The sequence below is a fragment of the Leptonychotes weddellii genome, chromosome 1 (assembly GCF_054177405.1).
Source record: "Leptonychotes weddellii isolate Sample4059 chromosome 1, ASM5417740v2, whole genome shotgun sequence".
Lineage (NCBI taxonomy): Eukaryota > Metazoa > Chordata > Mammalia > Carnivora > Phocidae > Leptonychotes > Leptonychotes weddellii.
Genome location: NC_138369.1, coordinates 26,265,609 through 26,290,038, shown reverse-complemented (window position 1 = coordinate 26,290,038; position 24,430 = coordinate 26,265,609). Strand labels below are relative to the sequence as shown.

Sequence of the window (24,430 nt, the reverse complement as noted above, 5' to 3'; positions counted from 1 at the left end):
AATATAATAAGGATGTGTTCCATGATACACAGATCCTCTGAGATGCTCAGTGAGGAAATGTGTCTATAGTCAAACATATTTGAGAAACATTGTATTTCTCTTGGTGATTCAAAATGTGCATTAGAAAAGCAGAGTGCTAAGAAGTATTTCTCAAATTTATTTGACCATATGATTTTTAAATTATCCCTCACCGCTTCTCTCCCTCCCTCCTTCTTTTCTTCATTAAACATTAAATACCTAGGGCTCCATGGGAAAGATTTTGGAAAATACTGTACTTTCCTATTTAAGAAAAGTTTTCAGGGGTCAATTTCTACTTTTCTCTGTAATCCCAGAGCCAGCACCATGTCTGGCACAAGGTGATTACTCAATAAATGTTTAATTGAAGTGAACAAGAGAGTAGATTAATGAGATGCCAAACATCGTGCTGAAAGTTGTTTTAAAAAATAATACCAGGGATGCCTGGGTGGCTCAGTCGGTTAAGTGTCTAGCTTCAGCTCAGGTCATGATCCCAGAGTCCTGGGATCAAGTCCCCATCAGACTCCCTGCTCAGCGGGGAGTCTGCTTCTCCCTCTGCTGCTCCCCCTGCTTGTGCTCTCTCTCTCTCTCTGTCAAACAAATAAAAATACCAGGTAGGGGCACCTGGGTGGCCCAGTCAGTTAATTGTCAGACTCTTGATTTTGGCTCAGGTCATGATCTCACGGTCGTGAGATCGAGCCCAGCATCAGGCTCCACGTTGGGTGTGGAGCTTGCTTAAGATTCTCTCCCTCCCTTTCCCTCTGTCCCTCCCCCTCCTCTAAAATAAGAAAGAAATGCCCTCTCTGTGAGCATGAATGGCCATTTCCTACCTGAATGGGTAGGCAAATGCTATGTCAATGCTGAGGTTACTTTCCGTCTTGTTGACACAGTCCACACTCAGCCGCAGGCCTCCAGAATAGCCACCACATGTTGCAAATGCAAAGATTGCAAAAAGCTGTGGAGAACAAAAAAAACAAGAAAGAAGAGAGTCATTAGAATCATGCTAATCTAATGAAATATATAAATAGGAGTTTACTGCCTGGGTTGAGAGAGGTTATGTTTCTTCTGAAATGTGGCATTATATTTGGTTCAGGAAGGAAGATGAAAGCCAGGAGGATGATGGGGACTGTAGAGGTGGTCTCTGAAAAAGTAGTCTGGCAAGCTGGGGTAACTTTGCTTGGAGGAAAACTGAACACAAGGACAAAATATCTGTGTTCGACTGTGTAAAGAGCTGTCATGCCTCAGAAGGTAGAGATACGATCTCATATCAAAACATCTGGAAAGTTACACACTAAGGGATTAATGACGGATGTCTCCAGGTGGGAAGAATTTGAGGTGTCTCCTTGCTTTCTTCTTTTGGTTTATCTGTGTCTTCTGCAATAAACATATTTTATCTTTTGGAGTAATATAGTTTTTTTTTAAAGGCATAGTCAGAATTTGAGAGCTAAAGAGCTTTGGGAGAGTAGATGAGTATCTAAAAGGCTCTACTTCAGGGCATCTGATTTCAGTATGTCAGCCTCAAAGCCTCCCCGGTTGTTACATCTCTGTATTAGTTGCTCTTTGTCAGCTATTAAAAGGTTCAGCTGGTTACCAACTAATGTCATAGTCTATCCTGGTGTAGAACATGGGTCTGTGGGAATTAGGTACTGAAAATGAGGAGCAGGAAATCAGGGAAGGCTTTAAGAAAGAAGATACATCTGGGAGACCAAGGATAGCGTAAGATGGGAAGCAAATGCTAAACTTTGTCTGCTTAGTTTGGCTAAATTCAAAAGTATTTCCTGCTCATTTCCAAAGAAAGTCAGTCAAGTGCACTTAACACTAACCCATGTTGTAATACTCCCATTTATTTTATTTTCATTTTGGAATTCAGGTTCTTGAGGTAGTTTGGGGTCCCATTAGGAACACTAGCTCACTTTGCACAGCAAACAGAATTAAGGGTTAAGTGCATGGGCTCTGGAATGTGATCTTGGGAAGGTTCCTTAATTTCCCCATGCCTTGGTTTCTTCATCAGTAGAACAGCATTGATAATAACTCTTCTGGGTCATTTTGCTATTGGTGATATAAAGCAGACAGTTGCTGTGGACAAGAAGGCTGCTGGAACTGGTAATGTTACCAAGCCTATTCAGAAAGCACAGAAGACAAAATGAGTGTTATCCATAACACCTGCCACCTCAGTCTTACTCGATAGAAGAGTCTCAGAGCTGTTGGCCTCAACTGGCCATCAAACTTTAATAGGAAAGACTGGTTAATGATAAAACCTTCACAGGGAAAGGAATATTTTGGGGACCATTTTTTTTTTCTGTGTGTGGCAGTTTTAAGTTACTAGTTTTTAAAATCAGTATTTTAAAAATGGAAACAACTTGACCAAAGACATAGTAGATATAGTAAGAGAAAACTGTGTTTATATGTGTTACTGTGTATAAAGCATTTAGAACAGATCTTGGCAGAGGAAAAGTACTCAATAAACGTTAACAAATGTTATTACTCTAAATGGATGTGGATGGCTCCTTAGATGTTCCAGGCCATAAAATAGGAAATTTAGACTTACTCTCTAGCTAAATTGACGCGACCATCAGCCCCAGTGAACTTGCATCCAAGCACTCCAGAAAAACTGATCTGTTTTGCTTTGCTTTTCTTCCTAATTTGCCTCATCAATAGCATTTGAGGAGGCGTTCAGAAGCTACTCCAATCCACTCCACCATCTGGGGCTGATATACACAGAACACCAAGACTGAAGGGAACCTGATTTTTATCCCTGTTGTGTGCATCTGCTCACTTCTCACGACCAAATGCTCTCTTTCTGTCAGCTTTTAGTATTGGTAAGAATAAGTAGGGAGTGAGTTTAAGTGCTCAAAGTTTAAATCTAAGTTGCATAATATAATACTGGATGTCTCAGCCTTTGTTCCCTGTCAGAATACTGCCTTTTGGTAAGACTTCTTCCAGAAGAGAGAGTGGAGTAATGGAGCCCTGAGCTCTGTGGTATGGCTATGGAGACAGCCCTTATCCTGCTCAAGCTTCCTCATCTGTAAGACAGGGATGTCCTCTGTAACTCCTTGAATCACTGAGAGAATTAAATAAGATGGAATACATATTTATGTGCAGCCCCTCTCAATTCATGCAGAGATTTATGTGGTATTTACACATGTATACTTCTATGGGGCAAGAGTCCTAAGGGTGTAACCAGCACTTGTACATGTCAAGGTTAGGAGGAATTGTCTATTCTTGCCATTATTAAGTGCCTACTATAGGCCAGGTATTGGGCCCAGCACTTAACATATGTGATATTATTTTCTCTTAACAGCAATGATGTGAGCGTGTGTGTGAAGCTTAGCATTCCCACATTAAAGAGGTAGCAGAATAGCATAATGGCTCTAAGCAGTTGCATTTTAAAAAATTCCTTGAAACATTAAAATGTAGCAAGTTAGATTTGAAGGGACATAAAGATAAATCCTGTTAATTTCAGTGCTTAATAGCTATAAGGGAACTACCCTTGGCTTTCCATCTTACATTAAAGTGCTTTATATACAGTAAGGAATTATTAATACTACCCTGTAATGAACTTAAGATGGAATGGTAATTATGTATTTAACCATTCAGAATGTTAGATGCATAGAAGGAAGGTGTCAGACTATTAAAACCACACACACCACTAGTTTTTCTTTTACTTCTATCGAGCTCTGAAAACATTAAGACATTGTACTTGAGTTAAATATGGTACCTATGGGCTTTCTGGTTAACTTTCTCCCTTCCCTCAGTCCTTACTGATTAAAGGGAAATCATACTGTGTGACCGATATCAAATTCACATGGGTTTGGTGAGGATTAAACAGATAATGTTTGTACAACACTGGGAGAGTCAGATCCTGCCGAGTGAATAACGTATTACAGGCATGGTTGATTCCATATCTGGGAGAGTGAAATCAACTCCCTCAGATTCTATCAGCTAGGGACCTAGGTCTATAATTGGAATACATCAAGACAGAGTGGGGAGAGGGGACCGGAAGCTCTTTGGTGGGTCAAAATTCCCTTGGTGTTGAAGAGGAATGTAGAGTGGGAGGGAACTCAGAAAATGCTCTCACGGATTCCCCTCCCAGAAGTCTGCCCAACCGCTCCTCCCTAGGTGGTCGGGCAGAGCAGTTGTGGGAGTCAGGCAGAACCTGAGTGTGAGTCCAATTCCTAGCTGTCTGACACTGAGCAAGTTATTTAACTTCTCCGAACCTCAGTTCCTCCATCTCTTAAATCAGGACTAATTCACTGGTTCATTCAGCAGACGTTCAGTGGTGTACTTACTTGGTGTCAGCTGGGAGGGAACAGGAAAATAAAAAAGAGAAAACACAAAGACAAAGAAGGCCCCTGCTTACTATGGAGCTCAACACTGGATGGGGGGGACAGTGTCAGAAAGAACATACGAGTGAAACAATTACACATTGTGCTATATGTTTTGTGGAGGCGAAGCTCTTCTAGACAGGGATGTACACCTGATGAAAGTTACATGTAAGCTAAGACCTTGAGGATGAAGGACAGGAAGCCATGGGGAGTGGAGGGAAGTGCTCTGGGCAGAGGGAACAGCTCAAGTGAAACCCCAAGGGAGGAAAGCTTGTCAATGGGAGGTCAATGTGGCAATCAGATCATGAAAGAGGCTGAGAAGAATAGTGTTTGCCTCACACAGTTTTGTGTGCTTTAGCTGGGTGAACATATGTAAGGCATCAGGTTCACAGTCCTCAGCAAACACTGAAGTGTCTCCTCCTCCTTCTGCTTCTCTGCTACTATTACTATCACCACTACACTGCTGAAGGAACTAAGAACTCCAGAGGAAAATTCACTTGCCCCCACTCAGCTAGAGCAGCGTTGGAACTAGATTCCTGGTCTCTGGACTCCCTGAGTCAGCATTCTTCTAATTAGCTCTCCAATAGCAGGGAGAACAATTCCTTGCCACCTGGGTGGGAGTTAACTGTCAAATGTTCCAGGCTTCTTTACCCAGAAATGCACCACGGTGCTTTAGTGGCCTGAGGTTCTCCATGTTTCTTCTGAGTGTCTGACAGGCACATATGGGCAAGTTCACTAGCCAAGCAGAATGGATGCTTTGTGATCAATTTGTCCTCCCTCCTCCCTCCCTACTTCTCTCCCTCCCTCTTTCCTTCCCTCCCTCCCTCCTCCTTCTTCTTCCTTCCTTCCTTCCTTCCTTCCTTCCTTCCTTCCTTCCTTCCTTCCTTCCTTCCTTCCTTTCTTTCACTCTTGATCAGGTGGAGGATTTTAAAAGGAGGTTCTTGGAAGACATAAAGAGATAGAAACTTCCTTATCTTGACAACCGTTTCTCTGAGAGGCCGTTAAAATTAGCAAGAGGAAGGTTTGTGTGTCTTGTAGATGCTTGACTCTGCAAGGCTAATGCTGGGAGATGGAACTGTGTTACGTGGCCAAGATGGAATGAGAACTGGAGGTGGGTCCTGTAAGTCTGAAGAGAGAAAAGAGCCTGAGGGGACTATGTGGGGTATAAGGAAGAGATGAGAGAAGGACTAGGGAGAAAGACCTCCGTTGGAAGCTGACTCTGCGGGGACTACAAGCAACTTGATGAGAGACATGAAGACATGGAGTCTGTGTGTGTGCACATGCATGCATGTGTCATTTTTTCCAAATCCTAGGCTCTGCGTGTACATCCTCACCTAGCACTGCATTCCTTCTGGTAATGCAATCTACTTACTTACCTTTGTAGATCCTGGGGCCGTAGCCCTGGGGCAAAAGTCCATTTACCCAACCAAGTGAAATTATAAAATCTTTGTGTGGCTATCTTTCCTCAAGCTTCCAATTCTTAAACAAAGCAGACAGCTCACCCTCCAGCACATTCTAAGATAATCAATATCATAACCACTGGCCCAATCATTCACCTCCCTTGAATTTAAGAGACAGAAATAAATCTCCTACAATGAACTCTCATTTCAATACTGTCTTGGATGATCTACAGCTCTGTTCCTAACAACAAAAAACTATTCTCTAAATGGACAAAATTAACCAGCAGAGATTTCCTTTGCATGAAGACTGATTAGAAATACATTTAGGTGAAAGATGCCTAGCATTTTCTGGCTTAATAAGCATCCATAAACCAAAATCAGCCATAGCAGGCATATCTTTGCACACTTAATGATACCAAAGGTTTTTCCCTGGAAAGAGGGCAAGCAGCTCCCTCCTTGGAACTAATTGAACCACACAAGGAATATCAATGAAAGATGCTATTAATCCTTATGGTTAATTTTCGAGGTATAGTGGAAAGCACTAGGTTAGAGGAGGACAGGAAATCAGGTTGATTAATGGCTCTCACAGGGACCTGTGGTCTGCAGGAAAGTTAGGGAGAGGACATTTTCCATGGCCTGATATACAACCTCAGGCATGAAGGATACCTTGGAAGAAATAAGTGAGAATAAGAAGACTAGTATGAAAGGGATTGGAAAATTGAAACCAGGTACTAATACTCATGATGCCACTGAGTTGTGTGCTGACAATCATAACTCCAGGGGATAAAGCATTGATTTCTAGCATTTGATTTGCCAATTTCCATGATGTGAATACTCCTGCTATGGCCAATTCCAAGCTATACTCTTAATACCTGCAAACTTGATTGGAAGGATTGCTGCACCATCAGCTGAAATCCAGCATACCACTACTCCCAAGAGCAAGAGCCTTGGGCTTATTTCATTGACTCACCCCTCTTATTTCTTATTTCCTGTTATTTCATATCACTCACCTTGGGCTTATTGAATTGATTCACTCCTCTTTCATCAGGTACAACTATTCATCCTTTCATTCATTTATCCACCCAATCGCTTATTCACTTAGTTAATGTAGCAGAGACTGTCTATGCCTTGCCTATGTCCCCTTAGCTGGGCCTAGAGGTCATCTGCAGCCTCAGGGAGCAGGTCTGGTCCACCTACAGGCCAAAGGCTTCACCCTCCAACACCCAAGCCTCTTTGCTGAGGGCTTTCTTGGGCAGCAGGAATGCACTCAGCCTGTGACAGGGGCATGATGGAAGTCCCCTGGAGTTAATTCTCTGCCAGCTTCTGACCAATTTGGGATGGAAATTAGTGGACAAAACCCTAGTGTTCTTGGCCCTCTGTGGGGAAACTCTGAGGTGTGGTTAGTACAGTTTTTCAGAGGCTGCCCTTTGAGATTGAGCCCCCATTGTCTACAGCAACATCCATCTGCTCATTAATATCTGTCGTGGGCGTTCCTCCTTTCCCTGTCTCAACTCCCTACTCATCATTCTGCCTCTTGGTATCACCTTGCAAGTAAACTTCTTGAGTCAAAATTCTTGTCTCAGGGTCTGTTTTGGGGGACTGCAACTGAGACAGTTATCAAACCCTGACTAAGGGCCTATTACTATTCAGGCACTGTAATGTACCCTAGGATTATATTAATAAAAGGAATTGTACCTCCTGACACACCTTATCTCATGCCCTCAGCTTCCATCTTTTCACACCCTCATCTCCCCAGCCCTCTCTAAATAAGCTGAGCTCTTTTATAAATAGGAGTTCTTCTTTGACCATATTATCCAGAACAGGCTTCCTGACCTCAGCCCACCCCAACTCTGACCCCATTATTCCCTGTCTTTCTTTGCTTTTACATGGGCAGATGTCTTAAAATCTGTACTTTTGGCATTACTTATTCACCTGTTTATGTTTTGTTTGACCACTTCCCTGAGAAAAGGTAATGTCTATTGTCTCTTGCTGGATCTCTACCACCTGTACAATGCTTGGCATGAAATAGGTACACCCTAAATACTTGTTGACTAAATAAGTAAAGATAATTCCCTCCTCCACCTCTAGGGAACTTGCTGTCTATTTGGGGATACAGACAAGTGGATGAAGAGGCACCGTGACAGTGTTTTATTGTGTAATTGGAGCATGTTAGAGGAAAATATGGTACATATGGTACATACTTGCAGAGGAGTGGAGGAGAAATAAGGAATAGCTATCTGGAGAAGTGGATAGCTAAAGAGAAATCAGGAAACCTTGCCAGTTTTATACAGGTAAGAGGGAGAAGAAAAGTATTCTAGGCAGGGAGAGCAACAAGTCAAAGACTCAAATGAGCAAGTGAGGCACATCTGGGCTGTGCATTTGGCACAACTGGGGCAGACGCTGCAAAGAGGGAAGAAGGGGGTGACTCTGTTCAAGAGTGAGGCAGGGATGTTTCAGGTATGGTCTAGCAGGGATCCCAAAATTACGGTCCCTGGGCGGTATCCAGTCACATCCAGCTACAACTATTCGTGTATGTATATAGATGTGTTTACACTACAATGATAGAACTGAATCCTGACAACAAAGATCCTGGTCACAAAGCCAAACATATTTACTATCCAGCCCTTACAGAAATAGTCTGTCAATGGGAAAAAGCCCCAAGGAAACCTGAAGAAACCCCAGTTTTATGAGGGGGATTGGGACTTCAGCAGGGGAGGGGCATGACAAATATGCATTTCAGACAGGCCACGGTGGTTGCCATGGAGAGTGTGGAGTGAGAGAGGGAGGGACAGGGTGCTGGAAGACCAGCAAGTGTCTTAGTTCTCCAGTGTCTAAAAACCCTGTGCCAAAAGGACCATGCCCCTGTCATCTTTATATCCCTTGCTGTGCCAAAACATCATTCATGGCTCATACCTTTTGCCAAGGAATGAATATATGAATGAATGGGCAAGAGAAGATGAGAGGATGAAGTGCACAGAAAAGCGTATCTTGGCACTGAAAACAATAATAAACATTATGCTGATAACAGTAACAATAAAACAATTATATTTGGTTCTCTTCAGGAAGTACGTTATTTACGTTAGCTTATTTAATCCTCTCAACAGCCCCTTGAAGTAGAAACAAAAGCCCTCATTTTTATAGATGATAAAACTGAGGTAAAACAGCACACCCAAGGCCACACAGTTTTTTTGATATGTGACGTCGTCGTGGTTTGAACTCAGACCCGCCTTTCTCTAAAGTTTATCTCCCTTCTCAACTTCCCCAGGGCTGTGAAAGGGGTCTCTCTTGGCTGGCACATGCTATGGAAAGACTAATACAGAAATGCCAATTATGGGTATGGGAAGGTGTTCTCCATCACATCAATGCTCAGAAAGCCAAATGAGGACTAAGGAAAGCATCCATAGGACAAAGCCCTGATCATCCAAATGGATGCCTGTGGTAGCTCTTACATTTTGCCTCAGCAACACAGACCTTCACTCCACAGTATCACAGGTCACCAGGGGAAGGGAGTTAGAGTCTGGAGTGACAGGAACATTTAGAAAGCTTGTTGTGAGTAGGTCATGTCAATTATACCGCACAAGTCCCTCCTGTCAGCCACAGCAGGGCGGGTGGCTTGTTCATTTTCATACATCTCTATCATTCAACAGTTTACAGATTAAAGGGACCCAATTCCCCCTCCTCACTTCCCTCTGATGAACCCCTCTTGTCCCTTCTCCTTTTATGATTTGTCTTGGGCTGATGAGCCATTTGTCCCAAGAACCCCCAAAGAGCATTTCTGGGAACACAGTTGTTTCCAGGAGCTGACTATCTCAATAGTAGCCCTGGAAAAGTGAAGAATACATACTGTCAAGTTAGCTTCTGGTGCAGAAAGAGTTTTTGATTAACTGTGGCTTCCCTCACACCCCACTGGCTACCCAGGAGGCCCCCAGCAGACTGATGAGCACCTTTAAAACCTAATGTTCCATTTCTACTCATCTTGGTCTAATTCTTCCTTTTAGTTTGTCTTCTCTTGCTGATAATTGGATTTTTCCGAGGAAATTGACCAAGCACCTTCTTCACTATCAGTTTATGGTTACTGCAATATTCTGACCCAGAAAGCTTCTGTAAATAACCCTGTAAAACCTCAGATGGGACCTTCATGTGAAGATAAAACTGCAAGATGTCCCTGGAAGACAATATAATTGTATCTTATAGGGAGGCCCTGAAAGCTACTGTCAAAAAGCTTTCCTGTGTAGAGCTGTATGTTTTCTCCTGTCATTGTACGTAACTATCCGTGTTCTTAACCAGCACCAGTATCTTCCACACTGCATTCCATTTCACGCTACCTGTCAAATACTGGATATCATGCCCTTCTCCCGGCTTTGTGATTTGTGTGAAATCCTCCCAGGCAAAAGCAGCCTCACAGAATTGGTACTTCATACCATCGCCAGAGGAATTCTGAGCATGTGCTACAGAAAAAGAGCTCCAAATTACTTACAAAGCAAACGACTTCTCTGCTCTCCTGTCTTAAATGTGCAGCCTGGAGACTGGGTCAATTAGTAAAGTATTTGGTCACAGGTAACAGAAAGCTTGGCCTATAGTGGTTTAAACAAATAAAGGTTTACTTTTCATACATATTGAGAAGTCCAGAATTGATGACATCTGTACACACATCTCTTTGGTTCTTACGGTCTTGGCCTCATAGTCACAAAATGGCTGCTCTGTCCATGGACGTGTTAGCTGCACGGGAGACTGGAATGTGAGTATTCAACTTTCCTGGGGTTCCATAGGGAAGATAAGCAAGGGGACAAAGGCTCAGAATGGTTGCTGAGTCAATCTCCACTGTCTGCCACAGGAACTTATGAGAGAAAGGGGCAGAAATAAAGCAAGTATCCAAGGCATTTTATAAAGGCAAGACAGCATAGGAAAGCCCATTCTGTAAGTGGTCATTTCCCTTGTCCTAGACAGTGCCTAGAAAGTCCTGTGCCTCATATAATAGGCACATATAATAGGTTTAATTTAACACCTGCTCATAAATTGAAATGTAAATTTCTGCTTGAATTTTATTTTCTAGAATTAAAGCCTGATAACTCTTTGATGTAAAATGCATGGTTGAAATAGTAAAAATAAATCTGAAACAATCTTCATGCTTATAAAAATATAAAGTAATTAAATAAATTCTGAAATATTCAGTCAATGGAATATTATGCAATAGCTAAAAAGAATGAATAGCAGTATAGAAAGCTGTTCATCTTTTTGCAAAGAAAAAAAGGGAAATTGCCCAGTATACTCTACATGCATATATATTAAACAGGCTTGTAACGGTCTAGAAAGGTAACACTAAAGTACCATCAGTTGTTACCATTGAGGACTGGACTTTGGAGGCAGAAATTCAGTTTTTCTTTTTTTTTTTTAAAGATTTTATTTATTTATTTGAGGTACAGCGAGAGTGAGCAAGTGAGAGAGAGTGAGAGAGCACAAGCTGGGGGAGCGGCAGAGGAAGAGGGAGAAGCAGATTCCCCACTGAGCAGGGAGCCTGACGCAGGGCTTGATCTCAGGACCCTGGGATCATGACCTGAGCCAAAGCAGACGCTTAACCAACTGAGATACCCAGGCACCCCAGAAATTCAGTTTTTCATTATTTTTGTATTTTTTTTTTTTTTTTAAGATTTATTTATTTGAGAGAGAGAGAATGTGAGTGAGCACAAGCTGGGGGGAGAATGGCAGAGGAAGAGGGAGAAGGAGAGGAAGAGAATCCCAAATAGACTCCCCACTGAGCACGGAGCCTGACATGGGGCTCGATCCCATGACCCTGAGATTATGACCTGAGCTGAAATCAAGTCAGCCACTTCTAGTACTATGGAAAGAGCCTAGATGTCCATCAACAGACAATGGATAAAGAAGATGTGGTATATATACATACAATGGAATATTGCTCAGCCATCAAAAAATGAAATCTTGCCAGTGGATGGAACTAGAGGGTATTATGCTAAGCAAAATAAGTCAATCAGAGAAAGACAAGTATCATATGATCTCACTGATATGAGGAATTTGAGAAACAAGACAGAGGATCATAGGGGAAGGGAGGGAAAAATGAAACAAGACAAAACTGGAGAGGGAGACAAACCATTAGAGACTCTTAATCCCAGGAAACAAACTGAGGGTTGCTGGAGTGGAGGGGGGTGGGAGCGATAGGGTGGCTGGGTGATGGACACTGGGGAGGGTATGTGTTATGGTGAGTGCTGTGAATTGTGTAAGACTGATGAATCACAGATCTGTACCCCTGAAACAAATAATACATTATATGTTAATTAAAAAATTAAAAAAAAAAGTTGGCCACTCAACTGATTGAGCCACCCAGGCACCCCTCATTATTTTTGTATTGTTTCAATTTTTGCCAATAAGCATGTATAACTTTTGTAACTAAAAAAAGATTTTATTAAAATTGCAAATTTAGACAACCTCTGGGTAACCTGAGCAAAGTAATTTGAGCCTGTCATTAGATGGTGGTGCTGTTTTTAACTTTCATTTGGATGAAAAAAATATAAAATCAAAAAAACCCCACTCCCTTCCAAAATTATCTTCAATAATACCTTCAAATTATTTACATTTGCAGAGGATATAAATGGAATAACATTTTTGACCTGCTTAGTTATTAAAATATTTTGGCAAAGTCACTATTAAGATCAAGGTAAGAATATTTCAAAATACGCCATGGGAACATAGGGCCCAAGTATACTGTCCATCATCAATTGAGTTAAAAAGTGCAACTTATCTTTCATCAGATTTAGTGATGGCAATTATTTTTAAAGGAATCAACTCTAATTCTCTCATATCTGTCATAATGGGATAGCAAGAAAAAATAAAAATTCTGTAGAGCTTCTCACCCAGAACTGACACCATTTCTCTGACACCTGATTAGAATCTTGTGAATTAATTTCTTGCTTATTGTGGTGTTTTTGAAATTAGACATTTTTCTGTGATATGGACTTCCTGAACTTTCTTACCTATCATAACCATCTCTACAGCATTGAAGAAAATCACTGATGATAGACATCTTAACTGCATACTTCTGCTTGACAGGAAAATTAAAGCAAGATAAGCCCAGGGAACATAGCTTTCATTCTGTAGTTCAATAATATGTATTGAATATGTTGGCATGAACTATTCTTTGCCAGAAGCCATGCTTTCATAATAATGTAGAATGACCAGATGTTTTTCTTAAACTGAAGATAAGTCACAACCCGTAAACCCCATTTTTAAAAAAGAATCTGCCTTAGATACCATGTTCAAGTTAGGATTCTATCCCAGTTAAATTCAGTTTATTAGACATCTCTTCTTTAAAATTTAAACATTTTGTGACTTAGAGTTGTATTTATATCCCCAAAGCAAATTAGAATAACAGATTATTTTGGAAAAAAATATTGATCCATAACCAATTGGCTACATTCAATTAATTCTTTTTACTAGACTGCATAGCTCATTGCAAAAGAAATTTCTCTCATTCCTTCTCTTTTTTTTAAAAAAAATTGTTTCGTAAATTCAGGTTCTTCTTGATGAAAGACAAGCACAGAATCCCATGAAAAGAAGAGCAGTTGATTTCTTTTTTGCTTATTTTTGGTTTGTGTGTGTGTGTGTGTTTTGTGGCTATATTAAATAAAACCTAGGGCTTACCAAATACAAGCCATGAGTATAAACAGCCATCATATTTGAGCTCATGATTTCATGAGCTCAGAATTACTCATAGAACCATTGATTGTCAGAAGAATTCCGAAATATGCAAATAACTGTATATAGAGATTTGAAGGCCTTCCCATGTTCTACTTACCCTTTAAACACCTCACTGGCAAGTTGCAAGTCTATACTGTTCATACTTTAAGACATTCATACACTTGTTGATCATTCTGATTTTCTGACCATTTGATGTCTGGGTCAAAACCTCTGAACCTCTCAGACATGAAGCATGGTCATCAAATCACCTCTGTCATAACAGACAACTTGCCACTATGTATTATTTTGATTACATAATGGGGAAAAAAAGCAAACCTAAAACAGGCAGTTAAAAGGTAGCATATCATTGATATTGAAAAATACTCAAAATAGTAGAGTAGAAGTTCTATAAGAGCAGTTTGAAATAGATTCTAAAGTAATATTTTCTGATTAGAATTCAAATCATAATAAGAACACAGCTGTTGCTTCTACTTAGTGAGACTCTATTTGTTACCAGCAGTGTGCTGAGCGCTTTAGAGACATTGTTATCTCTGAAATCTCATCATTCTGTGAGGTAGGTACCATCATCATCCCCATTTCAGGGTTAGGTAAACCATGGCTTAGAGGGGTTAAGGGATTTGTCCAAGGCCACTCAGATAGGGAATGATAGTTTGCATCCATGAGTTCATAATTATACTAAAAGAAACAACCAAAATTAAAAATCTAATTGGTCACTGTTAGAGGATATTAGTGAACAAATCCATTATTTTAGAAACTAGTAACTAAAAGGGAAGAATCAATCATTTATCTTACATTTTCTTTAAGAGTGCTACTTGTGACTAAACAGTAGAAGAGAGGAAATCTCCCTTTATAAAACTATTCCCCTAATAATGAAGAAGGAATGACAGAATTAGAATATCGCCATTTTGCAACTTGTTATGGACTGAATGTTTGTGTGCCCCCCAAATTCATACGTTGAAGCCCAAATCTCCAGTGTGGGTGTATTTGAAGATGTCAACTCCAAGGAAGTAATTTAGGTTAAGTTGTAAGAGTGGGACTTTGATCCAATAGGATTAGTATCCTTATATGAGGAAACACCAAAGCTCCCTGCTTCTCTGTGTCTCTTTCCCCTCAGACACACTTACCAGGGAAAGGGTATGTGAGCACACAGTAAGAAGGTAAACTCCTACAAGCCAAAATAAGAGAACTCAGAATGAAATCTACCTTGCCAGAACCTTGACTTTGGACTTGTCAGCCTCCAGAACTGTCAGAAATAAATTTCTGTTATTTAAGCCCCACAGTTTCTGGTACTTTGTCATGGCAGTCTGAGTTAAGACACGACCCTTAGTGAATTAATAAATCTAAGCACAGATGACTGATAACACAAAAAGAGACACAATCAGGTATTATGTGCCTTATTCTGATAGAAGAAGACCTCACCAACTGTGAAGTATTCTTGGCAATATGAAATCAATCAACCAATCAATCAATCAAACTCTGAATTTCAGTGAGACTCTGCCCAAGTGCCAATTTACAAAACAGTATAGAAGGGATAGGAACATATAAAATGACACCATAGGGACTAAACCAGTAAAATCCAGACCCTGAGAAACTCTCCAAGGAAGAACACCTTGTTTATTCAAGAACAACAACAACAAACAACAAAAATATACAGCCTGCATGAAAGATTGGAGGGGGAGATTGAGAGAGAGGAACTTATATATTAAAAAGGTTTTAAGAGATATATCAATCCAATGATGGATTTAAAAAAAATCCAGATTTAAGGAAACTATAAAAAAATCATGAAATTAAATGAGACATTTGGGAATTTGTAGATATTTAATGATACTGATTTATTGCAATTTTTAAAATGTGAGATATGGTATTGTGGTGTTTTTGTATTCAATTACTATGCGAGATACATACCAATTTATTTATAAGAAAAATGATAGAATGTCTGGGAAGAAGGTGTAATAATAGGAGCATAAAAAGGAACAACCCTGGCTACGAGTTGATTATTGTTGGAGCTAAGTGATGAGTAAACAAAGGCTCATTATTCTGTGTTTTTATGTCTGAAAATTTTCAAAGTTTTTAACAGCTGAGATCATATTATAAAGGAACCTAGATGTGAATGTATATGTATAGACAAAATTCAATAGTTTTTAATTTAATATATATGTAAACAGTATTCATGTTTTATTTTTAAAAGGTATTCAAAAACAATCTTAATCAAAATTCCTGAGAGGAATGCTTTTTATTTTTATTTTTATTTTTATTTTTTTTAAAGATTTTATTTATTTATTTGAGAGAGAGAGAATGAGAGAGAGAGCACATGAGAGGGGGGAGGGTCAGAGGGAGGAGCAGACTCCCTGCAGAGCAGGGAGCCCGATGCGGGACTCGATCCCGGGACTCCAGGATCATGACCTGAGCCGAAGGCAGTCGCCTAACCAACTGAGCCACCCAGGCACCCGAGGAATGCTTTTTAAAGCAAGGAAGCCTCACTCTGTTCTATTATTATAATACTGCAGGACTTAGAAGAAAATAGATTCTATTTTTTAACAAAATTTTCTTTCTTAATAATCTTTTATTGATTGTTCTAAGAACCCATTTAGTTCTGCCTTATTATGAAAGAGCAGCTTTTTCTCATTATGTTTTAATGAGATGAAAGATCACCATAGTCTAAAGAACTATCCATGCCATGTAAAGGACATCATTTCCTAGACAATAAGACAAAAATCCCCATCAACATTCAATAATGTCTTTCTATTGATTAAATTCAAGAGGTAATAAAATATATCAAATTACTTAATATTTAATATATTAGTTTTAGTTTCTGAGTACTAATGTTGTTAAGTGGAGTTCATATAGGCCAAACTGATAAGCAGAGACATAAATATTATCCCATCCACTTCAGCACTGCAAAAGAGACTGCAGATATGAAGCCATCCAGTGATTCTGTAACTAAAAGACAGATCAAGTGACCTTTCCTAAAAAATTTAGTTTCTGGCTCCCAGATTATACTTATAGCACTTTCTAACATATTGAACAAGGTTAAAATACTATCAGAGAGTTGTCTTATTTGTTCATGGGAATTAAGTTATGTAAAAAATAGTGACATTTTTCTAAAAAATGGGAATTGCATGAGCTGGAGAAACTTGTCAGTTCTTTGATGAATGTGAATAAAGACCAACATGATAGAATTGTCTTCAGGGTAAATGTGATGCTTAACTCATAGCAGGTATTTAATATTAATTTGTTGAATAGATGAAAATACATCCCAGGGATGTATTCTGAGATTCTCCCTCCAAACAGGGAAGAATCCACAACTTTATTTCCAAGTATTTGGGTGGGTGGGTGGGGTTCACCAAAGTGATTCAAATTAAGAGTCTAAAAGGAGGTAAGTAGAACTAGAAGTTAGAAGAAAAGGTACCCACATAAAATTTGAAGTCATGTAAAGGAAAAAGGCAGAAACAATATGACAAAAGTAGATAAATAAGAGTTACAATACTTGAATGGCAACATTCCAAGGAGTGAGATCATCTTGGAAGTTGGAATAAGATGAACTTGTTTTGGGGGATATTTGATAGTGGTCATCTAGGAAAGTCCTGATGGGTTGATATGGGGAATATCTGTGGGCTGCTATTTTACCTCAGTTTACCCTTTGGGAAGTTGCTGAAGGCTATGCACTTCCTCATAGAAAAATTCTCATCACCAATATATTTAAAAATCATCACACAGATACCGTGGATTCGAAGACACTTTGAGGCTCTCTAATAAGACACACTCAGCTATCCAAGGACCTCAAACTAAGACTCAACTGTCCTGAAAGAGAAGAACAACTTATGAGAAACTACAGCTGGTGGCAGACCATTTATGCCTGCTACTAGGACCTGTCCCTCACGTGCATTCCTCAGTTATTTTTCAGGCCACCACTATCTCCAAGTCACTTTCCAGTCTATCCCTCCCCTTCCAACTTAGGTTTCCGATCCCACTCCTTCCAATTGCCTTCAATACTTACCATAAATCACTTTCTTTAGAATTATGTCACTATCTAATTCCTTTTTTGTTATTTCCATGTGTACTGGAACTCTGTCAAACATGAAATCCAGGATCTGGATTTTTGAGCAGGATCTGGCTCTTCTTATAAGGGGGCTAACCTGAATGGAAATCACCCATGGAATAGAAATCACTTTATAGGTAAACTATAAAATGCTCCACAGTAAAATATAAAGCCAGTGACTCTCTTGTTCCCTCAATTATAGAAGAAAGTGACAGAATCCTTCTGGGAAATCTACTGGCACAAGGGAGACCTCAGTCACTACATGTGGCATTGAGTCAATTTCCAATGGAATAAACTGGTCTCTGTGGAATGTGGTTAATGGCAGCCATGGTGGCTGGACTTGTGTCTGTAGAGCAGAGGAGCCTGACAGGAATGGTGAGCCCAACCTGCACTCATTTCTCTGATGGCCCTGGCTGCTGTACACCATCACATTTCCCCTTATAGGAAACCAAACACATGCCCAAGAGGCTGATTTGAGACCATTGAAAACTTACAGTGTTTTGACTTCCTTAGCAGAGATTGGTTGGAAATGCGTATTTTAATGGATGCACACTGAAGTATGCAAAGGATAATTTGCCAGTCTAATGTTTTCATCTCCTCTCTTCCCAATCATAATAGATGTGAGAGGATATCACCATTTGAGAGAGGTAAGTCTCAGTTCATTTTATATCAATGCACAATTTAGGAAAGGCATCTTCTATGACCTCTGTTATCAACAACTCTAGGAAGCGGGTCCCCTATGATCTGAGAATAAAGTGTAATGCAGTGACCTAAATTAAAGGTTAATGAGTATAAATTCACATCACGGAATTCAAGGTTTTATTTGATATATGGTTCTTCCTGGAACAGTCTATTATCTAATGCAACTTTATCAGAGGTATGTGAACTTCCTCCTTAAAGTTAAAAAAAAATGAACATCATCTTCTAAATGTAAATATTTATTAACTGCCTACTGAGTTCCAGGTGTGTCAATGCTGGAGATAGATAGATAGATAGATAGATAGATAGATAGATAGATAGATAGAGATATATACTAGTGCCACTCTCTTGGAGCTTAAACTATGGTGGGAACAATAAGCAATAAATGAATAAACAAATACAAAATTGTGATAAAGGAGATGAAGGTACGAGCTGGTACAGTGTTAGAGAATAACAGTGGGGCCTTCCTAGATAAGGTGGACAGGAAAGGCTTCTTTAAGGAGGCAGCACTTAGGCCCAAAACACTGAAAAGGAGCTAGTGCTGGGAACAGTTAGAGATGGATAAAGGGACAAATCCCAGGCAGAAGATTCTGAGAAGGGCAACAGCTTGGCAGGTTTGAAGAAATGAAAGGAAGCTCTTGTGACTGCAATGGGCAAGGAGAGGAATGGCATAAGTTGAAGCTTGAGGCAGGACCAGGCAAGTCCTCATAAGAAGTCTAGATTTACTACATGAAATCTGTTTGTTATTTATTTATGAGCCACATTATAGTAATTATTATTAATAAAACACTTATAATCAAAAGAATAACTAATACTGAGGGAGCATCTACTACATGCCAGATCTGAGTAAAGTGCTTTACATGCATTATCTGAAATGGTCATCCCAACAGGCCTGAAAGATAGATACTACCCTGTTTTACATTGGGGCAATTGAGAGTCATAATATGGTAACATCATACAGTGATTAAGTGGTAAAGCCAGGAGGTGAACCCTAGCCTGTAAGACTTGAATTCTTAGCCAAATCTAGAGACATCATCTTTCTCTTGACTATCATCCATGCCTAGAAGCATTCCAAGACAAGCAGAACCTGCCTTTGGATTAGAACTTAGAGGGACCTGAGCTCCTTTTGATCTCATTCAGACTTACTATTGTATTTGGCAGATGCTAAAATGGAATCCAAAATCCTAATAGAACCAGTGGTTTATGGGGAAAGGATTAGAAGCTGTGTTTTGACACAAGTCCAGAAAAAGGCCAGAATAAAGATATAAGAAGGCGACAGACTTGCTCAAGTAAAAGGAGGAAGTTGCTACATTTATTTGGCTTTTATTGGTTGATATGTTTCTGTTCCTTGGAAAGGACTGATAGACAAATGCCAGAGGGAGTAGAAAGAGCTGGGTAATGTAGATCTTGCTTCATAGGAATCAGATTTTCTTCATGGTTATGATTATTATGTTCTCATTTCTGAATGCTGCAAGTCCAATGAAGCATTGGGAATGAAACAACAAATCCAGTATGACATTAGGATACTCAACTTAATGAGCATGTAAAGGCTGTGTTCCTTTTAGGGTGACTCTTAGAACCCATGGGAACAGCCTCATTTGAGATAGGCTCAGATTCAGCCCATGGTACCTCCTTCTGTCCCATCATCAGAGTCAAAACCCTGAGAGCCATCCTGCATTCTTCTTTCTCTCATCTCATTCACTCATTCACCTCACTTTGCTGGTTCTGTATTCTTAATAATGGTCATAGCTGTGTCCCCTTCTCTATTCACCTGCTACTGTCTTTGCAGGCCACTATCATCACTTACCCAGGATAATGATGCGTTGTCTCATCAGCTGTACCTGCCTCCAGCCTTGTTACAGGACATCCAGGCTCTATTCTGCTACAAGAATGATCTTTCCAGAATGCAAGTTTGATTAGGCTGCCTCCATTTCCCCACTTACCACCTTTCAGTGACTCTCCACTGCCTACCAGATAAAGTAACTTCCTTAGCATGTTGTGTAAGCCTTATGCGTTTAGGTCTTTGCCTTTCCAGCTTCATTTCTCATTGTCTTCAGTGAACAAGGAATTACTTAAAACTGCACCCCCCACCGAAAAAATCTTAGCCATTCTTTGTATATAAGCTCTCATCTATGCTGCTATCTTTCCTAGAGGGCCTTCCCCATCTTTGCCTTTTAGACCCAATTCAAGTGTCCTTTCTTCATGAAGCCATTCTTATCCTTTCTTTGTGAAGTCATTCTTATAGCTCTTCTTCATAATTTTGTGGTAGACATTATAATGACCCTCCCCACAAAGATGCTCATGTACTAATCTCCTGCCATATAATTACCTTACATGGTAAAAGCAATTTTGCTGATGCAATTAAATGAAGGACCCTGAGATGAGATTATCCTGGATTATTTGAGTAGGTCCAATGCATTCACAAAAGTCCTTATAAGAAGGAGGCGAATAGCTCAGAGTCAGAGAAGGAAATGTGGTGACAAAAACAGACAGGGTAGGAGAGAGATTGATTTAAAGATGGCTGAACCAGGTTACTGGTTTGGAAGATGGAAGAAGGGGCCACAAGCTTCGGAATGCAAGTAGCCTCTAGAAATTGGAAAAAGCAAGGAAAAAGATTCTCCCCGAGAGCCTCCAGAAGGAATGCAGCCCTGCTGAGACCTTGATTTTAGGACTTCTCACCTCCAGAACTCTAAGATAAACTTGTGTTGTTTTAAGTCACTGAGTTTGTGGCAATTTGTAGTAATTGTGACAATAGTAAACTAGTACACATTCCTGTCCTTCCTTCCCTCTGTCACAGGGGAAAATTCATCCCTCTTTCTTCAAACTTCTATTAGACCGTCTACACTTCGTAATTCACACACTTTCCTCTCCTAATCAAAATGTAAGCTCTTGAGGGCAGGAACTGTGTCTCATGCATGTTTATGCATGAGCACAGGGCTGGAACATAGATAGCTATTCATTCATTCATTTACTTGTTCATTCATTCACTCATTCAAATGTATATTATTTATTGAGTGTATAATATGCACCAGACACTGTTACACTCAGTAAATGCTTTGAAAAGCACGTACAGAGGCTTTCTGTCTTCAAGGAGCTTACAATTTGATGGAAGAGGTGGACATTAATTAAATAATCTCCAAAATAATTTGAGTTGACTGAAGGATATGTAAAAGTAGATGATGTACCTGTCAGAGTGGGCAGAGGGAATGGAGTATGTGAAGCTTCTGAGCTGTATGAAGTCATTCAAACAGGGACATTTTGGGAAGACATGATCTGGAAAGGCAGACAGGGGCTAGATACTTCAGGGTCTTATGGATCTTGATAAGGATACTGACATTTAACCTAGCAACAATGGGAATTTAATGGAACATTTTAAGCAGGGGAGCTGGATAAGCAGACTTGAATTTAGAAAAGAGTACTCTCGTTACTATGTGGAAAAGGGCTTGGAGGAAATGTGTGAGAAGAAGAGTGAAGCACAGTAAGACCTCTTATGGAAAGTTGTAATAGTCCAAGGGAGAGAGAGGGATAAGAGTGAAGATGGAGAGAAGTACACAAACTGAGGAATACTCTGGAGGCAACATTGTCAGGATTTAGATCTGAGTTAGATGTTGGTGTGTGAAGGAGGTGTCAAGGATGACTTTGTTGAATGAAAGAATACAGCATTTTCCTATAGCTTGGTAGTAGAAATAATTTTGTCAGAATTAAGATGCTATGGAGTCCATGTAAAGAACACTGAATCAGTTCAGATCAGTTTAGGAACCCATATTTACATTCAGGCCCCTTAAGCATTAGGCTGTGTGAAGTTGATAAATCACAGTTTCTGCTTCCTCAAATGACAGAAAAATGATCTCAAAGGAGGTAATCGAATGAAATTAGAGATTTAATTCAATATAATAAGTTTTTGTTGAATATCTATTTTGCCTATACCATGTCTTATGAAATCTGGAAAATCCAAAATGAAGATGTGATGTGTTTCTTTACTTTTTGAGGATAACAAACTTAGCTGGAGAAGACAACACTAGTGCACGTGAATATCAGGGTTATGTAGGATAAAACATAATTGCAAAGCAAATTATATAGTGCTGGCTAAATACAAAACTGAACATCAGGAAAGTGAGAAATCATTGTGACTATTGCCTTTTGGCTACTGTATAGGGAAGGAGAATTTGGTTTTAGTCCTATATGTGGGTTAAAGTTTAAAAGGCAAAATAAGTAAATAAATAAATAAAAATCATAAAAATGGAGAAAAACATAGTGTGAATAAAGAAACAGAAGCAATTAAAGAGTGTTTGGAGTCAGTGAAGTGTCTCATTTCACTGAAATGTGAAAATCCAAACTGGTGGATAGCGGAAGTAAATCTAGACATAAATCTGGGGCCAAATCAGAAAGTGCAGTGTGGCAGAGAAGCTTGATCTTGGTGTAGTAAGATGTTGGGGAGCCACGGAAGTTTCTGAAGAGGAGAGAGAAGAAATAGGTAGAGACTAGTTAGGAGAGAGTGTGCTGGATATTTTGGATGGAAGAACAAGGAGAGCAAAGAGAAATCTGAGTGGTGTGGAGGAGAGACTGAGAGATACTTCAGAAAGAGTCTCACAGAATTTGGCAGTTTTGCCCGTAAAGGAAGTGGAGAAAGGAGAGTGTAAAAGGAGTACAGGGTTTTCAGTGAAGAGCGTGGGAAAATGACAGTTTTACTTTCAGAAATGGGTTACGAGGAAAGGGAGACAATAGGTAGGCCTGTTTTGAAGAGAACAAGTTCAGATGAGATTGTGATAATAAAGTAAGCATATTCTGTGAGTGAGATAAGAAAACTGGATTCAAGATTTAAGGGACACAGTCATAAAATGATAGTTGAGTACTGGATAGATTGCAAAAATTGCTATAATTCTTTGCATCTACTCCCATCAAGAGGTGGGGTCTCTTTCCCCAACCCCTGAATCTGTGATGACCTTGTGACTTGCTTTGAGCAATAGAATGTGATGAAAAGTGACTTTCTGTGAATATCAAGCCTAAGCCTTAAAAGGGCTTGCAGCTTTCATGCTCACTCTTTAGGAACCTCAAGATCGCCATGAGAACAAGCTAGCCTCCTAAATGATGAGAGAGATAAGTTGTCCAGTCACCCATATTTTCCCAACTGGGAGATAGCCTACCCTAAAAAGACAGTCACCTTAAAAAACAGAAAATGACCATAAATGCATTATGACTGAGCCCAGTCAAGACCAACAGACATACTACTGAGCTGAGCTCAGGCCAAATTGTTGACCCACAGAATCTTGAGCTACATAAATAGTGTGGTTTCAAACCATTAAATTTTGGGGTACTTTGTTATGCAACCAAAGCTAATTGACACATAAACTCTGAGAGAGAGAGAGGGAGGGAGAGAAGGGGGGGAGAGAGAGGAAGAGAGACAAGCAGAGGGCAGTGTTATCTAAGTAAATCCCATAAATTCAGGAAGAATTAACCTTGTAGATTTTACAAGATTTTATTAAAGCAAGAATTCAATTACTTCATCATGTATCAAAAGCCAACAAAGTTTTAATGCCCCAAATACCCTGATTTTCACAAAAGGTGCATGCATAATTAGGATTAGGAGACAAGGTGAGAAAAAAATTAATTGAGGGTCTTGAAAGGAGAGAATGATTCATAAGAAGTGGGTTGACAATTCTACCATTTAGAGTGAACAAAGGCAAGAGGAACAAGTTAATATAAAATTTATCATGTCAGATGTTATCAGTAACATCCAAAGCATCAGCCAGGAGTAAGGTAATTATATAAGCTTCCATTTGCCAGGCAGGAAACCAGTCAGGCTGAGGAGTCTTCCCCTTTCCTAGACAAATGCTTGCTAAATATTCAATGTGTCCCGGATATGGTTTGAGCTCTGTGGGCCTGTGTAGTTCTTCAGGGGACCTTATCCCACCTTCTTAGGTAATACAAATTAGAATTTGCCCCACCAAGACTTCTGACCCTTTATAAAGTGCAGGAGTACAGCAATCAGACAACAAAAAGAAATAAAAGGCATCCAAATCGGCAAGGAAGAAGTCAAACTCTCACTCTTTGCAGATGATAGGATACTTTATGTGGAAAACCCAAAAGACTCCACCCCAAAACTGCTAGAACTCATACAGGAATTCAGTAAAGTGGCAGGATATAAAATCAATGCACAGAAATCAGTGGCATTCCTATACACCAACAACAAGACAGAAGAAAGAGAAATTAAGGAGTTGATCCCATTTACAAATGCTCCCAAA

General features: G+C 39.8%; 1 protein-coding gene across 1 annotated transcript in view; it reads right to left on the bottom strand.

Moving 5' to 3' along the window:
* Positions 1-24,430, bottom strand: part of SYNPR (synaptoporin) — a 148,692-nt gene that overhangs the window by 110,469 nt on the left and 13,793 nt on the right. Inside the window, exon 2 of the mRNA XM_081820256.1 lies at positions 846-970. Coding sequence (XP_081676382.1) covers positions 846-970 — 125 coding nt within the window. The remainder of the gene's footprint in view (positions 1-845; positions 971-24,430) is intronic.